The sequence below is a fragment of the Heterocephalus glaber genome, unplaced genomic scaffold (assembly GCF_053883595.1).
Source record: "Heterocephalus glaber isolate CG9 unplaced genomic scaffold, H.glaber_assembly_v1.0 deba00001813, whole genome shotgun sequence".
NCBI lineage: Eukaryota > Metazoa > Chordata > Mammalia > Rodentia > Bathyergidae > Heterocephalus > Heterocephalus glaber.
Window position 1 is genome coordinate 12,190 of NW_028258484.1, and position 20,126 is coordinate 32,315.

General features: G+C 43.1%; 1 protein-coding gene across 4 annotated transcripts; it reads left to right on the forward strand.

Annotated features, from left to right (window-relative positions):
• Positions 1-1,269: 1,269 nt before the first annotated feature.
• LOC101700171 (methyltransferase 2A, tRNA N3-cytidine) lies at positions 1,270-14,943 on the forward strand. 4 transcript variants are annotated; one of them, XM_087203937.1, is made up of 9 exons: positions 1,270-1,446; positions 1,648-1,739; positions 2,243-2,595; positions 3,746-3,795; positions 6,451-6,511; positions 8,215-8,354; positions 10,908-11,014; positions 12,332-12,397; positions 13,203-14,943. In XM_087203937.1, exons 1-9 carry the CDS (start codon positions 1,337-1,339, stop codon positions 13,277-13,279), a joined length of 1,056 nt encoding a protein of 351 aa, XP_087060063.1. In that variant the 5' UTR covers positions 1,270-1,336; the 3' UTR covers positions 13,280-14,943. The 4 variants fall into 4 exon arrangements, with proteins under 4 accessions (XP_087060063.1, XP_087060064.1, XP_087060061.1 ...); XM_087203938.1 differs by having other exon boundaries at positions 1,648-1,749; positions 13,344-14,714; XM_087203935.1 differs by having other exon boundaries at positions 13,344-14,714.
• Positions 14,944-20,126: the final 5,183 nt, after the last annotated feature.

Here is a 20,126-nt window from a genome sequence, read left to right on the forward strand (position 1 = left end):
TCATCTCTTTTTCTTCATAGTCAGAAAGCTTACAGCATGTTCCCACTTCTTTGGTGGGAAAAGTAGTCTGTCATTTTTACCCTTACTTTTACCCATAAAAAATATGTACAATGAAGCCAAGCATGATGCCGCTTGTCCCAGTACTGAACTTTGCAAGGCTGAGGCAGGAGTATCACAAATTCGAGCCCAGCCTAGGACCTCACCTCAAAAGAACATTTTAAAAGGGGTGGATATGTAGGTAAATGTGAAGGCCCTGCATTCAATCCCCAGAGCTCCAAAATCAATCAATCTGCAATGGAATACGAATGTACTATTGTCTAGCTCTGCACTATTTAAATAACCCTTTGCTTCTTTTCCTTTCTAAATATAACAATACAGTCTCTTGGATATCTTCTCAACCAACTTTATATTAACAGCATACTTTCTTCTATATTTTTGTGGTAATAACGGAAATAGAAATGTAAGGCTGAAAATGTATTAATATTACAAACTGGACCGTGCTCATTAACCCCCGCCACGGGTGACTGAAAAACACAGATGATTATACAACTTTTTAAAACTTCTTCATTTGAGTTGATGGATGAACCTCAATTTCTCGGAATTCATTTCACATCTACCCCTCCCCCCCCAATCTTGGCCACCTCCAAAAAGCATAAAATATGAGTAGCTGACCACAGAAGTTGGGAAATTCCCGTTTTCTCCTGTTGCTTCCTACCTTCTTCAATTCTGGCTATCAGCTCCACAGTGGGTCTAGATACCCTCATCTCTTTGAAGTGATTTAAGACTTTTCCTGTTTTAGCCAGGCATGATGGGGCACGCCGGCAATCCCAGCATTCTGGGAGCTGAGGCAGAAGGATGGCAAGCTGGAAGCCTAGCCGGGGCAATTTAGTGACTGGCGTAATAAAAGTTTTTTTAAAGCCTTGGGAATGTAGCTCCTGGGTTCAATGCTCAGTTCCACCACCACCACCCACCCCAAAAAATCCTCTTTCATAACTACTAGAGGGAAATTAGCGAAACAAGACTCCAGCACGGAACTACGGCTTAAGCGGTAGAGCTCCCATTTTCTTCCCAGCGCGCTAGTCCATTAGCGCCTCCTAGAGGAGAAATGACTCCGGGAGACTAGCCGCCAACTCTGTCCCTTTCCCCAGACACCTCTTCCCCAACTCCCAGCCAGCCCAGCAGGAGAAAAATCCAGCGCCACCCTGGAGCGGGAGCCTCGAGCCGCCAAACCCTTCCTACCTCTTTTCCCGCCCAGACCCCGCGCCTTCCGGAAGGGGCGTGGCCCGCCGGAAGTTCTCGTGTTGAGAAACGAAGGTATTTTCCGGCTTCCGGTGGCATGGCTGATCCGCACTCTGAGGGCGCGCCCCCAACCCAGGTCAGGAAGAGGGAGCAGTTCGGGACCCGGTTCCTGAGCGATCCATCGCGTGTCTTCCACCACAATACCTGGTAACTGCCCTACCCCTCGCCATACCTGCGATTCGCCCCCGTCCCGCCGCTCCTGAGCTCTTCGAGAAAGTCTTGACCACCCGACCACTAGTGCCCTACCCGAGATGCTCTCCTACCGGGGAGAGGCGCTCCCCAGCCAACGACTCACCCTCCCCGCAAGTGAGACCTGAGGCTCCTAAGCTGCATGTTTGGTTTTCCCAGGGACAATGTGGAGTGGTCAGAAGAGCAGGCTGCGGCGGCAGAGAGGAAAGTGCTGGAGAACAGTGCCCAGCGGGTGTGCCAAGAGAAACAAGGTGAGCCCAGGTGAGGCCAGAGGATATCGCCGGCCGTTGTAGGGCTAGACGCGCCTTCCAGAGAGTCCAGAGAACTGCGGCCGACCAAGATCCTTTGTTGCTGGCTTGATGCAGAACGGGAGGGGAGGGGGACAAGCGAGGAGGGAAAAGGGTAGCTTTTTAACAAAATCGTGCCGGGTCATTGAGAGTGCTTTGCTTTTGGTTTTAGGGGGTTTTCATGGTTTTATTTAGGGGAAGGTAACTTATTTTCTGATGATTGAATTTAAATCGTGTTGATGGTAACCGTGTGATCACGTGATCATCTTAGAGGATGTACTTTTTAATTATGTACACTTTGCTTAAAAGTTGCATTGAAGCTAGATTTGAAGTGACCAGATTATGAATATTATTGGGAGATGAGGTTATACATGACTGGTGCTAATGTGAATTTGAAGTAGGACAATTGATATTAGATAAAAATAAGTTTTGAGACCTAATTAATAAAAATTTTTTAATGTTTACAGTTGATTATGAGGTTAATGCCCATAAATACTGGAATGACTTCTACAAAATTCATGAAAATGGGTTTTTCAAGGATAGACACTGGCTTTTTATGGAATTCCCGGAGCTGGCACCTAGCCAAAACGAAAATCACTTGAAGGATTTGCTCATGGAGAACAAGAGGAATGAAATCTCTGAATGCCAAAGCAGTAAGGGTGGACCTGGTTTAACAACAAGTGAAGAACAACCCAAGTGTTCTTCAACCGGCCTAGGACCTAAAACACAGTTAGCTCCTGAGGAGGAAACTCAGAATTTCAGTCACCTGCAAATTTGTGCTAAGTTTCCTGGATCCTCAGCCACCTATCGAATACTTGAGGTAACCTTGTTTTAATGTCCTGGTAGTGGAATTAAACTGTCTTATTGTGCACACCGGGTAGAATAGAAAGGCTGACCATGAAAGTGATGTCTGTTTGATGAAGGTGACAGTATTTGACCCTAATTGCCTGTTTTTTGAGCTGAGAAAATGTCTGTATGGGCACTCTTTTTTTAGTGTATGTGCTGCTGAAGCGAGCACTGTATGGGCACTCCTAACAGAAACTCCTAAATAGGGTACTACACACACCACTGAAAGCTGATTCTGAAATGATCAGCCTTTGGATTGAGTCCTGTAGTATGAGTGCGTGTGTGTGTGTGTGTGTGTGTGTGTGTGTGTGTGTGTGTGTGTGTTGTGCTGGGGATTGAACCTAGAACCTAGGGCTTTAAAAGTGTTAGGCAAGTGCTCTACCACTGATCTACCCCCTCAGCCCCTCTTCTATGATCTTGGACAAGCCCCTTCCAGTGCAGTGGGACTGCTGACTCTCAGCTTCATAATTGCTAAGATGGAGATAATGTGTATAAAATGGCTAAGAGCAATGTCTGGTACATAGTAAGCCCTCTAAAAATTGTTGCTGTTTTTATTACTACTCTGTATTTACTACTTTATTTAAAACAGGGTTACTATGCTCCTCTTTTTCTAAACTTTTAAACTTGATCTGTTTGTCCAATAATTGTATAATGGAGCTCAGTAAGAAAATATTTCATCTACAGGATCATTTGCTAGAACTCAAAAAGTGAAGGCAGGGCCGGGGATTTAGCTCAGTGGTTTCGCTGCCTGCTTCATAAGTGCGGTGTCCTGAGTTCAATTCCCAGTAACAACAACAAAAAAAAGTGAAAGCAGAGCCCATGTCTTTTTCTAGACCAGTTCCGCTCTAGTAATGGAAGCTCTGTCTTTTTGTTGTCTCCTGGTTGTCTCCTTAAGGGTTCCTGAGGTCAAGACCAGAGAAGTAGCTCAGTGGCACGGTACTTGCCTAGCTAGCATGCTTGAGGGCCCAGGTCCCATACCCAGGATCACAAAAAAGGGGGAAATGTCATGGGTGATACACCTTCCCTAAGTGCACAAGGTTATTTACTGTTGATTATTATGAAGATTCAGGGAATTAATAGTAATAGATTCTATTCTGTGATTAATAGTTCATTTCTATCTGCAGGTTGGTTGTGGTGTGGGAAACACAGTCTTTCCAATTTTACAAACTAACAAGTAAGTACAGTATGTTGTCAAATTTATGTGACAACAAAAAGGAGGAAAGCAGAGTTTTGTTTTTTCAAAACTTTTAATATCAAAACAAACAAACAAAAAACCTTTTAATATCAAAGCCAGGCATGGTGGTGGCATGCCTGTAATCCCAGCACTCAGGAGGCTGAGGCAGGAGGATCACCGCCAAGTTTGAGGCCAACATGGGTTACATAGTGAGTTCAAGGCCAGCCTGAACTATATATCATGACTTTGTCTCAAAAAAAAACTTTTACTATATCAAACTGTAACTGTGATCAACAAGAAGCATGGATTACAAGGGATTTAAATTTCTACATTATCCATTTATAGGTTGTTTAATGTTATACATGTTACCTTTGTTGTCAGGGAAATTAGATTTAAAATCTGTTTCAGGAGCTAGGAAGTATAGCTCAGTGGTAGAGTCCTTGCCTGGTGTACACAAGTACCTGGGTTTAATCCCCAGCACCAAAAAAATGAATAAATAAATATTATTGAGGTGGAGGGTTGAGGAGATAGCTCAGTGGCAGAGCAGTTGCATAGTGTGTGCAAGGCCTTAGTTTTGATCTCCAGCAACACACACACACACACAAAGGTTTTAAAATAATAAAATAAGGCCCCAGGGATTTAGCTTAGTAGCACCACGCCTGCCTCAAAAATTCAAGGTCCTTGGGCCGGGGATTTAGCTCAGTGGTTCTGTCGCCTGCTGCGCAAGCGCAAGGACCCAAGTTCAATCCCCGATACCAAAAAAAAAAAAAATTCAAGGTCCTGTGTTCGATCCCAGTACTGAAAAGAAAAATAAATAAAACCTATTAGAATTCCATTTTTCCACCTTTATCTCTGTAAGGAACAATCAGCGGCTAGGCTATCATTACTCCTGAGGTGGAGTTGAGAAAGCTAACTTTTTTTTTCCCCAGTATTGGGAATTGAACCCAGGGCCTTCACACTGAGCTACATCCCCAGCCCCTTTTTATTTTTTATTTTGAGACAGGGTCTTGCTAAATCATTAAGTTGCCCAGGCTGGGCTTGAATTTGTGATCCTCCTGCCTCAACTTCCTAGAATACTGGGATTATAGGCATGCTCCCTCACACCCAGCAGAAAGCTGACCTCTGTGAAGTTGTTTCCTTATACAGTATGGTCTTAGCAATCCACATCAAATGGGAATATGTCTTCTTTCAAAGAGTATAGCCTTGAACATGTCATCTATAATCCCAGCAACTCAGGAGGCTGAGGCAGGAAGATCACACATTTGAGGCCAACCTGGGCAACTTACTGAGATCTTTTCTCAAAGTAAAATAAAAAGAAATTATCAATGAGGATAAAAAAAGAGTATCAGTGAGAATAAAAATGAGTGGAATTGGCATCTTCTCCAGCGCTTAATTGTTGTTTTGTGGTCTTGCTAGGCAAGAGACATCCTAGGCAAGTCCTCTACCACTGAGCCACTCCTTCAACCTAGTTGTGTCACTTAAATAAGATTATTGTGTTCAGTAGCTTATTAGAATTCACTGCTGATGTAATTTACTTGCTTAAAGTTGACACAGGCTTTCTACTCCCTGTGAATCAATTTCATTTTGTTTACCATAGTTTTCAAAGCCTTGTACAGGATTATATCCTAGGAAGTATGTCTTGTTATTTATCCCTCAATAAATGGGTCACACTTTCCATGTCCTGACTCTGTACCTTCCCCAAATGTCCATTTATTTCTGCTACGTTGTTTCCTTCCTTTAGATTCTAGAAACCTCTAGAAAACTTCCCTAATTAATACAATCTAATTGTATCACTATGAAGTCATTGCAGCCAAGTTTCTTGTGTTACCTTCATGCTTTCTTCCTGTCAGAGGTTCCTCATATTTTTTTAAATAATAAATTCTAGAGTTATAAGTTGTTTTATATTTTGATGTCTTCTAAATAAATGTTTCATACTTGAAATCAGTTTAATAGTTATTGGTATCAATTTAATATTTTGTATATTGCTATCCAGGCTAAGCCTTGTGCTACATATTGGGGCTAACAAGAAAAATAAGCACTGGGATTTTTCTTGTTCCCCTTTGTCTCCCCAGCATCTGGGAGAACATCCAACACATAATGAGTTAGCAAGCATTTGGTGAGCAAGTAAGTGAAAGATGTAATCTCTGCTGTCGCATCGCTTACTGTATGGTGAGGCAGGCAGGCACAGCTGGATTCCTAGTGTAGAGGAAGAGCCACAGTAGCTCAGAGAGAAGAAAGACACAAAGATGCTCATGACTCCATCAGGCAAGGCTTGATTTGTTTTTTTGTTTTTTTGGTTTTTTTTTTTCCGGTACCGGGGATCGAACTTGGGTCCTTGCACTTGCGCAGCAGGCAGTGAAACCACTGAGCTAAATCCCCAGCCCCGGCAAGGCTTGATTTGAAGGCAAAGTAGATATGTTCTAACAAGTGTTTCTTTTTTTTTTTTTGATATGAGGGATTGAACTCAGGACCTTGCACTTGAAAGGCAGGCGCGGGCACCACTGAGCTAAATCCCTGGGCCACTAACAAGTGTTTCTTTAAATGAATGGTACAATATTCCTTCCCATTTGGTATTTTGACTGCTATACAATGAAGACAATAGACATAGTTCAGTTTGTAGCCTAATTGTTCTGTTGTTTTTTCTACCCATTTCAGTGACCCAGGCCTCTTTGTTTATTGTTGTGATTTTTCTTCCACAGCTGTAGAACTGGTCCAGGTAAGTACAGTGGCTCCTATCAGTAATTTTTACTAATTAAAGAAAAGGTAGTCTCCTAAAAATCAAAGTCACTATGTTCCTGTATTGTGACCTAAAAAGATTTACTGCAGCAAGCTGAAATAAATTTTAGTATATGTGCTGCCGAAGCGAGCACAGCAAGCTGAAATAAAGAGCCGCACACTCAACTGTAGACCTCTGTGCAGGGTTCTTGACTTCTCTAAACTTATTTTAAGGATTGAAATGAAATGATTCATCTGGGCATAGAGATCCATAGAATCCTACCTCTCTGGGAGGCTGAGGCAGGAGGACCTCTGCGAGTTCAAGGTCAGCCTGGGCTACATAGGAAGACCTTGTCTCAAAAAACCAAAAAAAGGAAATGATTTGGCTCAGTCAGGGGTAAGCTACAAGAAACAAACATGTAGACAAACTCAGGCAATAAAGGGGAATTCTTTTTTTTTTTTTTTGGTACCAGGATCGAACTCGGGTCCTTGCACTTGTGAGGCAGGCAGCAGAACCACTGAGCTAAATCCCCGGCCCCAAGGGGAATTCTTAGAAGCTAAGAGTACAGTGTGTATCCCTAGCCTGAAAAGGTGTCACATACCAGAGAAAGCAGGTAGCTGATGAGGTGGTGTTGGCCCTCCTATCACAGCACCCTCAAGCTCATGGTGCTGACCCCTCACTGCTTGGTATCCGTTTTTCTTTCTTTTTATCAAACCATCTTTTTCTAGTAGAGTTTACTGTGTTTGCACTTGATCCTGACATGCTTGCTCCTCCCAATCCCTTACAAGTCCACCCTATTCAGGTATTCACAGACCCTCACCAGAGAGACTAGTCCAGTTCCAAAGTCCCCAGAGCCTGGTTGACACAGCCTACCTCATAAATTACTTGCCCTGTTTACTCTGCTCTGGCCAGTGAGGAACAAAGTCACAGTTTTTTGAGAAGTGGGACATGACTAGGGAAGATACCCTAAAATGTATCTATTAACTATAATACATGCTGCTTCTAGCACCGGAGCTCAGGAATTAGTGACTCTATCTTTCTGAATTATTGTAGCTCAAGACCGGATGAATGGCTGGGCATGGTGGCACACATCTGTATGGGAGGCTGAGGCAGGAGGATTGCCACAAGTTGGAGGCTAGCCTGGGCTACATAATACCTTGTCTCAAAAGAAAAAAAAAGACCAGATGAGTACCAAGGCTAACCTCCTTAATTGTATAGTAACAAAGTGTAGGTTAAATTTTCTTATATCTAAAGAAGTGGATTTTCCTGGAGAATTCTGTGGTCTATGTGATATTCTATAGGGAGTTGAGGTTTTTTTGGTGGGGGGGGAGTTGTTTTAAATCATGCTTTTTAAATACAGTTTGTCTTTCCCCCATTAAGTTTTATTCTTTGTTGGTCATTTGCTTTCCTGATCATTCTCCAGTCCTCAGATCTGATTCCATACATGGTAATCACAGAAAATGCATCAAATAAAAACTGAAAGGAGTTAGAATATTCAATTTTAAAAGTACCACTTAGATTCTACAGGACCTTCCCTGGGTTCGTCTGATTCTTACTCCCTAAGTCCCCTAGAAAACTTTGTGCTGTAGTGACTAGAAATAAGCCCCTCAGCTAGAAGTAGCAAATGACATTTAAGCCAGAGAAGCTTTTCTCCAGGATGTTTTCACGTTTTCTGACCCACTTGTCTTTCTACTTGCTTGCAGACAAACTCAGAATATGATCCATCTCGCTGTTTTGCCTTTGTTCATGATCTTTGTGATGGAGATCAGAGTTACCCAGTGCCTGAGAACAGTATTGATGTCATTGTTCTCATATTTGTTCTTTCAGCAATTGTTCCAGACAAGTAAGTTTTAGGTCCCTTAACTAATAGCCTAACAAAAACAAAGCTTTGGTCAGAGACCTTGAAGTAAGGGTCCTAAATAAAAAGTGTTTCCTTTACCTTCTTGTAGACATGAATAAGCCACAGCGTGCATAGTCTTGACATGTACCTTCTGTTTCGGTTACCTTCAGGCTTGGTTCTTCACCACTTTGGTGGAAGAACAGTGTATTTTCAGAGTGTGTGATATTGTTAAAGCCTCCTATTTCCAAGCTGTGGGTACCACAGTTGTTAGATAATATCTTGTAGCTGGGCATGGTGGCAAACGCCTGTGACCCCAGCACTCCGGAAGCTGAGGCAGGAAGATTGCTACAAGTTAGAGGTTAGCCTGGGCTACATAATGAGCTCAAGGCCAGCCTGAACTTCATAGCGAGACCGTGCCACCCACACACACACAAAAACTAGATATTGGTCTTGTAAGTAATTGAAATAAAACAAACTTATTAACAGTACAGAATTTACATTGAAGCTCAACTAGAGTGTTTTCTAAAGCTTAAGTTTTTCAGAAATTGAATTCCACAAAATCAGGTTTCAATAAAAGGAAAGTCAAATACTGTACCTTAAAAGATACTAAAGCTGGGGATTTAGTTCAGTGGTTTCGCCGCCTGCTGCGCAAGCTCAAGGACCCGAGTTCGATCCCTGGTACAAAAAAACAAAACAAAACAAAAGATATTAAAACCGTATGGGGACAGGGATTTAGCTCAGTGGCACTGTGCCTGCCTTGCAAACACAAGGTCCTGAGTTGGATCTCAAAAAAAAAAAAACCCCTATGTGCAGGGGCCTGGGGTTATAGCTCAGTGATAGATTGCTTAGTGTGTGTAGGCCTGGATTCAGTTCATAGCGCGCGCGCACACACACACACACACACAAAACCAGGCACATGCACACACCTGTAGTCCTAGCTACTAAGGAGGCTGAGCCAGGAAGGTTGCATGAGGCCAGCCTGGACAATATAAAGTGATCTTATCTCTTAAAAATGAAAGAAAGAAGAACAAACCTCAGGTCTTGTGTACTATCCATGGAACTGTCTCAAGGCAGTAGAGTCAGAAAGATTCAGGCACCATTGACTAATCCCAGACAAGCCCTTGACACTATTTGACTTAAGTAAGGCAAAACAGAGGTAAGGGGCTTGGCATGTACCAAACACACCAAAATTCTGGGGCTAGTGTAGTTTCTTAGAGACCTCATGTCTGCCCTGAGGCAGGAGGATCACCACAAGTTTGAGGCCAGCCTGGGCTTCATAGTGAGACCTTGTCTCAAAAAACAAAACCAAAAAACAGCTGTCTACTTTGTGAATGTCAAGGCCAAAGGATCTGAGGTAATTTGTGTTAGAGGTCAAAGCAACCAGGCTAAGGGCTGGGGATTTAGCTCAGTGGTTCCATGGCCTGCCTCAAAAGCATAGGGTCCTGAGTTTGATCCCCAGAACCAAAAAAAAAAAAAATTAGGTAACAAAGTAAGCAGGTATCAGAAAATCAGATCACATGACTAAAGATGACAAGGACCCAATCGTGGCTCCACTGGGCTGGAGCTCGGACTGGTTGACCTAGTTCTCTGGCCTACTTTTGCTTTAGAATAGCTTCAAAGTCATCTCACCTGACAGGGATATTATGACACTGAAATACATTTAGAAAGTTTGTAGCACGTGTGTTCCCAAATGTATGAATGCTTAATCCTACCCCACAGTTTTTGAAGAGTACTACATATATTAGCCTTCTGTCACTATAAAGTAATAACTGAAATAATCAACTTTTAAAGAGAAAAATGGTTATTCTGACTTTTGATTTCCAAGCTACATTCCAGTTATTTGGCCGTATTAGCTCTTAGGCCTGCAACAAGGCAGCGCATTATGAAGGGAAAAAATGGACTACCTCATGGCCAGGAGGCAAAAAGAGGAAGAAGGAAGTAGGTTCCCACAATCCTCTCAACAATACATCCCCAGTAACCTAATGACCTCCCCGAGGCCCCACCTCTTCAAGTCTCTGCCATATTCAATAGCGGCATGCCAGGGACCACATAGGGGCCTTTGGGGAATATTCTACATCCAGAAGCTAGCAGTGCCCATGGAAAGTGAAGTCACATGTAAAGCACTGTACCTGTAGTAGTCATTTGTATGCTGATTGTATCACCAGACAAAGTACAAATTCATTTAAACCACTAGTGGTAGCGAATGCCTATAATCCCAGCATTCTGGAAACAGAAAGCACAATCTGCATTGAGAGAGTTTGGATCTAGTGGGGCAGCAGATCAGTGACTTGCAGTCCCCATGAGTGGCCAGGGCTCCCAGGGCCCAAGGCGGACATGGTGATGCCAGGACCGGAAGGAGTGACCCAGAGTAATAACAGTGTTCCTGGAGTAGGTTGTCTGGGCCTCTCCTAACTGCAGCAAGGGCAGAGAAGCGATGGTTCAGGGCTGGTATATCAGAGTTAGGAAGTCCTTTAGTTTTGGGGGAGGGGGTGTGCTCCAATGAAAAGGAACCCTGTCCCTAAGGAAACCTAATCTTTATCCCTCATTGTTCCACAGGATGCAGAAAGTTGTAAACAGGCTGAGCAGGCTTCTGAAGTCTGGAGGGGTGATGGTTCTACGAGATTATGGCCGTTATGACATGGCTCAGCTCCGGTTTAAAAAAGGTATTTGCCACAGTAATCAAAATGATGGTTTTGCCATCAACATTCAGTTCATTGGAAGGAGATTCTAGAAGTAGAGTCCTGTATGTAAAACCATTTAATGTACAGCAAGGGAAGACAGTTACTTTAGAATTGCTATTTTCAGAAAATATTTGAATACATTAGTAATTTTAAATGCAGTATGACAAAAGATGCCATTAAAAAGTTACGGGGGGGGGGGCCTGGGGACTTAGCTCAGTGGCACCTTGCCTGCCTTGCAAGGTCAAGGTCTTGAGTTCAGTCCCTGGGTGGGGGGGGATTACAAGGGGGAAAGGGATAAAATAAAATTTATTTTTAAAAAATGTTACAAGAGAGCTGTGGGTGTAGCTTAGTGGTAAAGCATTTTCCTGGCGTGCACAAGGCCCTGAGTTCAGTTCTCAGCAATGTAAATAAGTAAACAACATTTGAAGACAATGGGTTGGTTCCCAGCACCAAAAAAAATTAAAAATTGAAAAACAAGCGACAAATTGAAAAGATACACAGTCTTTTCAAAAGCTTGTCCTGCAATTGATAAGGAAAAGCCCAGTGACCCACCCCAAAAACCATTCACATGAAAGCATATCTAAATGGCCAGTAAACAAAACTTCAAAGAAGTAGATAAAAAGAGATGATTCTTCTTAACCCTCTTGCTGATCAATTCAAAGAAAAAGGGACACATCTCCATTTCTGGTAGAAATATAAATTTCTATGGCCTTTTTCTCCCCACTTCCATACTGGGGATTGAGCCCACAGCCTTCACATTGACCTACATGCCCAGCCCTTTTTATGTTTTTTATTTTGAGACAGGGTCTCACTAAGTTACTCACCTTGGGCTCGAACTTGAGATCCTCCTACCTCAACCTCCCACAGTGCTGGGATTTACAGTTGTGTACTAATATACTGGCCTCAGCCATAGTCTTTTTTAAAGCACCCTGGTATTGTTCAGTCCAGTAGTCTTTGGGGGAATCATTCAACATTGTTTTGTTTTAAGGCACTTAATATATATGTTTAACCAAAGTCTTGGAAACAAAGTTAATACCCTGGATAGAAGCATGTTGTAGGGGCTGAGGATGTACCTCAGTGGCACTGCACCTCTCTGGCAAATGCAAGGTCCTGAGTTCGATCCCTGGTACCACAAAAAAAAAGTGAAGTTGAGCTGGGGATTTAGCTCAGTGGTTCTGCCACCTCCCTCGAAAGCTCAAGGTCCCGAGTTCAATCCCCCCAGTACCAAAAAAAAAGATTGGTGATGAAATTCGAAGACATGCTTTAAAGTTCCTTGATTTTTATGATGTCATTCTGCAGGTCAGTGTCTGTCTGGAAATTTTTATGTGAGAGGTGATGGCACCAGAGTTTACTTCTTCACTCAAGGTATGAAAAACGTGATCTTTATTTATGCTAAAGGACCCCAGAATACCAGGTCATACAGTCTTCAGTGTGTTTCACAAGGAAAATCATCTAGCCCCTCCTGCCCTTTAGGCAGCCTTTCCCCTGAAGTTTCCGCTTTTCCACACTCACTGTCCCCAGGTCACTCTGAGCTGCTCACTGGTCCCCAGACAGCCACAGCTTGTGCTGGCCTTCAGTTCACTGCTGTGTTTTCTCCTTTCTTTTACTTTATCCAAAACGGGAACCTGCCTGTCTCACAAGACTCGTCCCCACGTCAGGCTGGTTCGCCTGTCTACCAGGCTATGCTTTAGGTGCAGCTGCGTCAGAGTGAGGAGCCAGGAACTGATCCCCTCTGTTGTTTGACCTGTCCAAAAGCTTCATCTTCCATCGATGCTTCATGAATACTCCATTCTTGAGTTCTTCCTTGAGTCACATACTTTGAACTTTTGGATAAAGTGATGAAGCCCCTAAAAAAATTGTTTTCACAGACAAATATAGAGATTTTTGTTTAAAAAAAAGCCAAGTGTGGTGGTGCATGCCTATAATCCCAGCACTAGGGAGGCAGAGGCAGAAGGATCACCATGAGTTCGAAGCTAGCCTGGGTATGTAGTGAGTTCAAGGCCAGACATCCTGAAGTACACAGTGAAACCCTGTCTCCAAAAAAAACTAGGAATTTAGCCCAGTACTAGAGTCCTTGCTTAGCATCTATCTTCAGTAAAAAAGGGGGTGCGGGGGGAGAATATATATATATATATACACACACATCACTAGTGACTGTCTTGGATTCTAGGCCACCCTTCGAAAGCCTTCCCCAACTTGAACATTAACTTGCTGTTACCAAGCGACCACTGCATGAATCACTTCTAACATGAGAAGTAGTTGACAAAATGCCTCTTTTTCATGGAAAAATAAACATCTCTTTCCAAACCAGGTGAATTGGACACACTTTTCACTACTGCAGGACTGGAAAAGGTGCAGAATCTGGTGGATCGCCGATTGCAGGTGAACCGAGGAAAACAGTTGACAATGTACCGAGTTTGGGTTCAGTGCAAATACCGAAAACCTCTTCAGCCCAGTACCAGCTGAAGGGCACCTGCTCCTGACATGACTCAAGCTCATTGTTTCAGATTTTTTAAAAAGAATGTCTCTAAATAGTGTATTGTTAATGTGCAAACAGGGGCTGGGCTTGATGGGACGTTCCTGTAATCCCAGTACCAGTACTCGGGAGGCTGAGGCAGACAGATCGCTGGGAGTTCAGACCAGCCTAAACTGCATAGCAAGACCCAGTCTAAAAAAAAAAAAAAATCAAACAAGGGCTGGGGTGTGGCTCAGTGGTAGAGAGCTTGCCTGGCACATGCAAGACCCTAGGTTCTGTCCCCAGTACAGCAAAGAAAAAAGAAATTCGAAAAAATTTAACCCTGAACCTAGGAAAACTTGCTTATTAACAAGATAAATATTGGGAGGCTGAGGCAGAAGAATTGTTGTGAGCTCGAGTCCAGCCTGGGCCACATAGTTCAGGGCCAGCCTGAAATACAAAGTGAGACACTGTCTCAAAAACAAAAACAAAAGAAAGCAACAAGATAAACAATTTTGTCTTATCTGTGAAGCCCATTAATATTAATGTAAACTTTTTGCAAGTTGTTTGAGTTTTCATTCTGTCTTATCATTTTATAACAATAAATTTTTTCAATAAATGAAATTTTGTTCGTTGAAATTATGAATTTTAAAGCTAGGGTTTGCCAAGTGTAGCAGTGCTCAGCTGTATTCCCAACACTCTGGGAAACTGAGGAAGGAGGATCACAAGTTCAAGCCCAGACTAGAAAACAAACTTAGCAAGAAAACGCTGCCTCAAAATACAAAAAAGGCTAAGGATATAGTTCAGTACAGAGGCCCTGGGTTTAGTTCCCAGAACCACAAGAAACATACAGATAGGGCATGGCATATGTTTAGAATGTACAAGACCCTGGAGTTTGATCTCTAGCACCAAAAAAAGATTTATTCCAGGTAAAGTTGTTATATATGACAAGTCTCGCTTTACTATTAAGTTTCGTTAAATTTTCAAGTTCCAATAACTTGGCTTTGCAATTGCAGTTCATACATAAAATGATGACTAATTATCCCATTAAGTCACAGGAGAAGCAAGTTGGAAAGAATCCTCTGTCTTAGGATGCTTTCCCTAGAATAAGCTTCAAAATGTGGTATCCTGGGCCAGGGAGTTAGCTCAGTGGCACCGAGCCTGCCTTGCACCTGCAAGGTCCTGATGTGGTATCCTTGTTAAATAAATACTAGTCTCCACTTTAAATTTTGGTTCTCTGGAATTTTCATACATTGTTCCCCTTCTAATGTGTGCCTAAAGTATTAAAAGGATCTTTAACCAAGAATGGTGATGCACACCTATAATCACAGTACTTGGGAAGCTGAGCCAGGAGGATTACCACGAGTTTGAGGACAGCCTGGGCAGCATAGTGAGTTCAAGGTCAGCCTGTACTACAGAGTGAGAACCTCTCAAAATAAAATGATCTTTACTTTTAGCAGAATTGTCTCATATTTTAAATTATGCCCTTAAATGTTTTACACAAAAGGAATTGTCCTAATTTCAGCCATATCACTTGTGAATGTGCTAATCATCCATATAATCCCTTGTACATGTTCCCTCCTGATAGGCCATACATGGATAGGGTATATTTTTGTTGTTGTTATTGTTCTGTCTTTTCTTTGAGGGATTTGCTGTTTTTGTTTTGTTTTGCAGTACTGGGGATTGAAATCAGGACATTGTGCTTGCAAGACAGGTGCAGTGCCACTGAGTTAAATCCCCAGCCCTGGGTACATTTTTTAATTTAGTAAATACAGAATTTTTAATTCTTCATATCTATATTTGGATTTGTAGATACATAGATATGTATGTATATTATATGCCCAGCTTCAACTTAAATATTCTCAGCTGAGTGTGATGGCATGTGCCTGTAATCGCAGCACTAAGGAGGCTGAGACAGGAAGATAACAAATTTGAGGCCAGCCTGGGCAACATTGTGAATTCAAGGCTAGCTTAAATTACAGAATGAAACGGTCTCAAAAAAACAAAAAATAATAAATACTCTTAATTGCCTTATTTTACCTAAGTGAAAATGGGGCAAGATAAGCAATTTTTTTCTTTCTTTTTTTTTTTTTTGGTACCAGGGATCGAACTTGGGTCCTTGCGCCTGCACAGCAGACGGCGAAACTGCTGAGCTAAATCCCCAGCCCCAAGCATTTTTTTTCTAATAACCCAAATTTCAGAAAGTAGGAATACTTTTCAAAATGAAAAGAGGAAAAAAACAAACTGAAGGATAGCTGGGCATGGTGGCAAATACCAGCACTTCGGGATGCTGAGGCAGGCAGATCCCAAGTTCAAGTCCAGCCTGGGCAATTTAAGGACTTAGTGAAACCATGTCTCAAAAACACAAGATTACAGGGCCGGGGATTTAGCTCAGTGGTTTCGCTGCCTGCTGCGCAAGTGCAGGGACCCGAGTTCGATCCCGGTACCAAAAAAAACAAACAAACAAGATTATGGGCTATTTTGTAAATTCAGATGAGACTTGGTGTTTCCTTATAATTTGGTTCAGGTTATTCATACGATGCTAGAATATTAGAAGTGATCCTGTTTTTCCTATTGCACTATGTCCTGTGATACAAGTATTTTGTAAGATCCAGGTACCATAATGCATGCCTATAATGCCAGCTACTTGGGAGGCTGAGACAGGAAGATTGTGATAGCTGAGATTGGAGTCATGCAGCACCATGCCCGGTTTAGATTTTTGGTTTGTTTTGGTTTGTTTTGGTTTTTTGGTACTGGGGATTGAACTCGGGACCTTGTGCTTGCAAGGCAGGCGGCAACACCACTGAGCTAAATCCCCAGCCCTAGATTTTTGTTTTATTTAATGATTATAGTCCATTGTGGGGTTTTGGTTTGGTTTGCGGTACTCAGGATTGATCTTTGCACAGAGCTGTATCTCCACTGCTTTTCTTTGCTTTATTTCGAGACAGGGTCTCACTAGGAGACGAAATTATCCAAGCTAGACTTGGACTCACGATCCTCCTGCCTCAGCCTTCCAGAGTACTGGAATTACCATGCCAGCTCATTGCTATTTTAACATTTATATTGTCCCAGATTTGGCCAGTGGGAGCTCCTTCAGACTGACTTCTGAGACCCCTTGACATTTCCTTTGAGTACTTCCAAAACAAGTTATTCCAGGCTCATCTTGTACTTTCTGTACCCAATCTGGAATCACCACTGCCCCCAAGGAATTCTGCTTTCTTTTAGAGGAGAGGTGTTTAGAAAAAGAAAACCTCAGAATGGAGCACTAAGTGTGCTCACGTCTATTGTGTTCCTGCTCCAGGCCCTCAGTAGACAGCTCAAGAATATATACTAGAGCACATTTACTTCTATTAAAACATACTCAAAACTCAGCTCGAGCTGGGCACCATGACAAACACCTATAATCCCAGCACTTTGTGAGGATGAGGCAGGAGGACTGCAAATTCAAATCCTGCCTTGGCAACTTAGTGTGATTCTGTTTCAAAATTTTAAAAAAGAGGTGTGAGGATGTAGCTCAGTCCAAAGACTCTGGGTTCCATACCCAGTAACAAGCAGTTCAACTCCATACCTTTGATTCCAACCCAACACCACAAGATTTACTGTAAATCTCTCCCCTTCTCTATTTATAACTCCTTTTTCTAACAGAAGAAAGCTGATCCCCAGGCAGGCGCAGTACCACATATCTGTAATCCCAGCACTTGGGAAGCTGAAGCAGGAAAATCGGTTTTTGAGGCCAGCCTGGACTGTATCAAGACACTGTCTTTCTAAAAAATACCTGGTGTGATGATTCAGCTTGATTGTGTCAACTTGACAGTCTTAATGTTGCCTGGGGGGTTTGGTGAACTACACTGCTGGGGTGTCTGGGTGTGGAGGCGAGACACTGGGTACTAATCTGCCCATGCCCCTTCCTCCCTGCCCTGCTTTCCTGCCACCATAAACAAAGCAACTCTGTTCCACCACAGCCTTCCCTTTCGATATTTCTTGGAGCCTGCCGACCATGTACTGAATTCCTCAGAAACGGTGACCTAAATTAACACTCTCCTTTTAAATTGTGGGTGTTGGGTTTTGTGTCCCAGCAGCAGAAAAGCTGACTAATAAACTGAGAGAGGTGGTACATGACTATAATCCCAGCACTCTAGGAGGCTGAGGCAGAAAGATCACAAATTTGAGCCCAGCCTGAATAAGTTAATGCCTTAGCAAGACACTGCCTCAGAAAAATAAAAGGGGGCTGGGGGGGGGCGGGTCATGCTGGGGATGCAGCTCAGTGTAAAGGCCCTGAGTCCAATCCTTAGTACCACAAAAATAAACACATAAATAAATTTAAAAAGAACTAGGGATGTAGATCAGTTCAAATGCTCTGGGTTTAAGCCCCAGTACCAAACACACACACACACACACACACACACACACACACACACCCCTGTTTCTATTAGGTCATATATCACCGATCTCTTTCTGCCACCATCCACATCTGGATGCCCTTTTCACCTCTCACAGACTCTTGTTTTGTTTTTGGTACCGGGGATCGAACTCAGGTCCTTGCCCTTGGGCAGCAGGGGCCGAAACCACTGAGCTAAATCCCCAGCCCTACTCACAGACTCTTAAACCCTCACCAAACCACTGTTGCCATCACTTCCTCACCCTTGGTTATGGCTTAGATCTAAATGACCCCCAAAACCTCATGCCCTCATAGGTGGGGCTTTTGAAGGGTGATTGCATCACGGGGGCTCTAGGGCTAAACCTGATGTTAGGCGGTGGGGCCTGGTCAGGGCGGTGGGTCACCAGGGCTGTGACCTGGAGGGTGTAATCTCCATCCCCAGCTCCCCCCTTTTCTGGTTCCTGGCTTCCAGGAACTGAGCAGCTTTCTTCTAGCCAGGCCCTTCCACCATGCTGCTCCTGCCTGGAGCCAGCCCACTATAGACTGAAACTTCTAAAAGCTGTGAGCCAGGCCTGGAATTTAGCTCAGTGGTTCCGGTGCCTGCCTTGCAAGTGCAGGGACCTGAGTTCAATCTCCAGTACCAAAAAAAAAAAGAACTGTGACCCAAAATAAACTTCTCCTTTAAGTTGTCAAGTATTGGTCCCAGCAACAAGGAAAGTGACAAAGACGCCCTCCTGATCCTACCTTGGGTCCAGCATCCTCACAGGGCCACGACCAACCTGTACCCCTGCACCAACCCTGGCTCCTCCAATGGATTTTAAAAGGTGGGTGGGAAGGGAGCTCTCATGTTTTCCATTATTGAATTACTTAAAACTGGAAAAAAAGGCCGGGGATTTAGCGCCTGCCTCGAAAGTGCAAGGTCCCAAGGTTGATCCCCGGTACCAAAAAAAAAAAAAAAACTGGAAAAAAAACCTGAATCACTAGAATGATATTTCATCTCCCTTTGGGGTTTCTTTTCATTTTTTCAGTACTGGGGATTGAACCCTGGGATCTTCCTAAATTACTAACTTCCCTAGGCTGAACTAAACTTGGGATCCTCCTGCCTCAGGTTCCCACAGTGCTGGGATTACAGGCTTGTGCCACCACACCAGGTCATGTATCTTTTGAAATGAAGAATAGATATATATCCCTCTAAATGACCCCCAAAGACCGTATTTTGCATCTCTAAAGCATTTCAAGTAATAACAGTTTTTATTCCGTCTTCCTGGCACCTGGCTTGGGCTTTGGGCTTAGACAGAAAAGATGAAACTTTTCCTGCCCCTGTTCCCTTTTATTTCCTGCCATCTGCTAAGCTCTCCAACCTTTTATTTGCCAGGCCAAGTGAAACTGTGGGAGGGACTTTGCACAACGTTTCAGGCACAGAGTCTTTAATAGTGGGCAGAGGATAGTCACACGTACTCAAGGTAGATCACAGGATAACCTCGGTGCCACTCAAAAACTCAAGCTGGCTGGACTATCAAGTCTGACTCCAAAAGGTTTCGAACCATGTTTGTTTGTTTGTTTGTTTGTTTATACTGTCCTGGAGATGGAACCCAGCACTGAGCTACATCACAGCTCCTTTTTTAAATTTTCAAACAGGGTCTCCCTAAGTCAGGCTGGACTCAAATTTGCGATCCTCCTGCCTCAGTCTTCCAAAATGCTGGGATTACAGGTGTGCACCACCATGCTCAGTTTCCCCATAGTCTTAATGCAAGAAGGGTCCTGTGTTGTGCTGGGAAAGTGGATCCTGGTATGAAGCTAGTCAGGAAGTTGTGGGTTTAAATGTGAATTTAATAGAGAAGTGTTTCTGAAACTGACTTATCTTCCTAAGTTAAGTGGTGGCAATTTGGCTGAAGAGATAAATTCAGTGTTGTTTGAAAAGCGACAGATGGTTGGATTTGAGATAAGTGCAATGGAACTGTTGGAGCAAAACCACATTCCTGAAGGCAATGCCACAGTGATGGTGTAAACCACTCACCCAGGAGGATGGGTTTTACACTGTCACAGTGATTCATCTCGTGGTCTTATGTGATTCATCCTTTTGTCTGTGTTTTGTTTTGTCTTGTTCTGTTTTACGGTACTGGGGAGTCAATACAGTGCCTTCACAGTGAGCTACATCCTCTGACCTTTTCGTTTTTCTTTTTTTTAAACTGTGAGACAGGGTCTCACTAAGTCACTAAATTGCCCAACCTGGGCTCGAACTTGTAGTCCTCCTGCCTTAG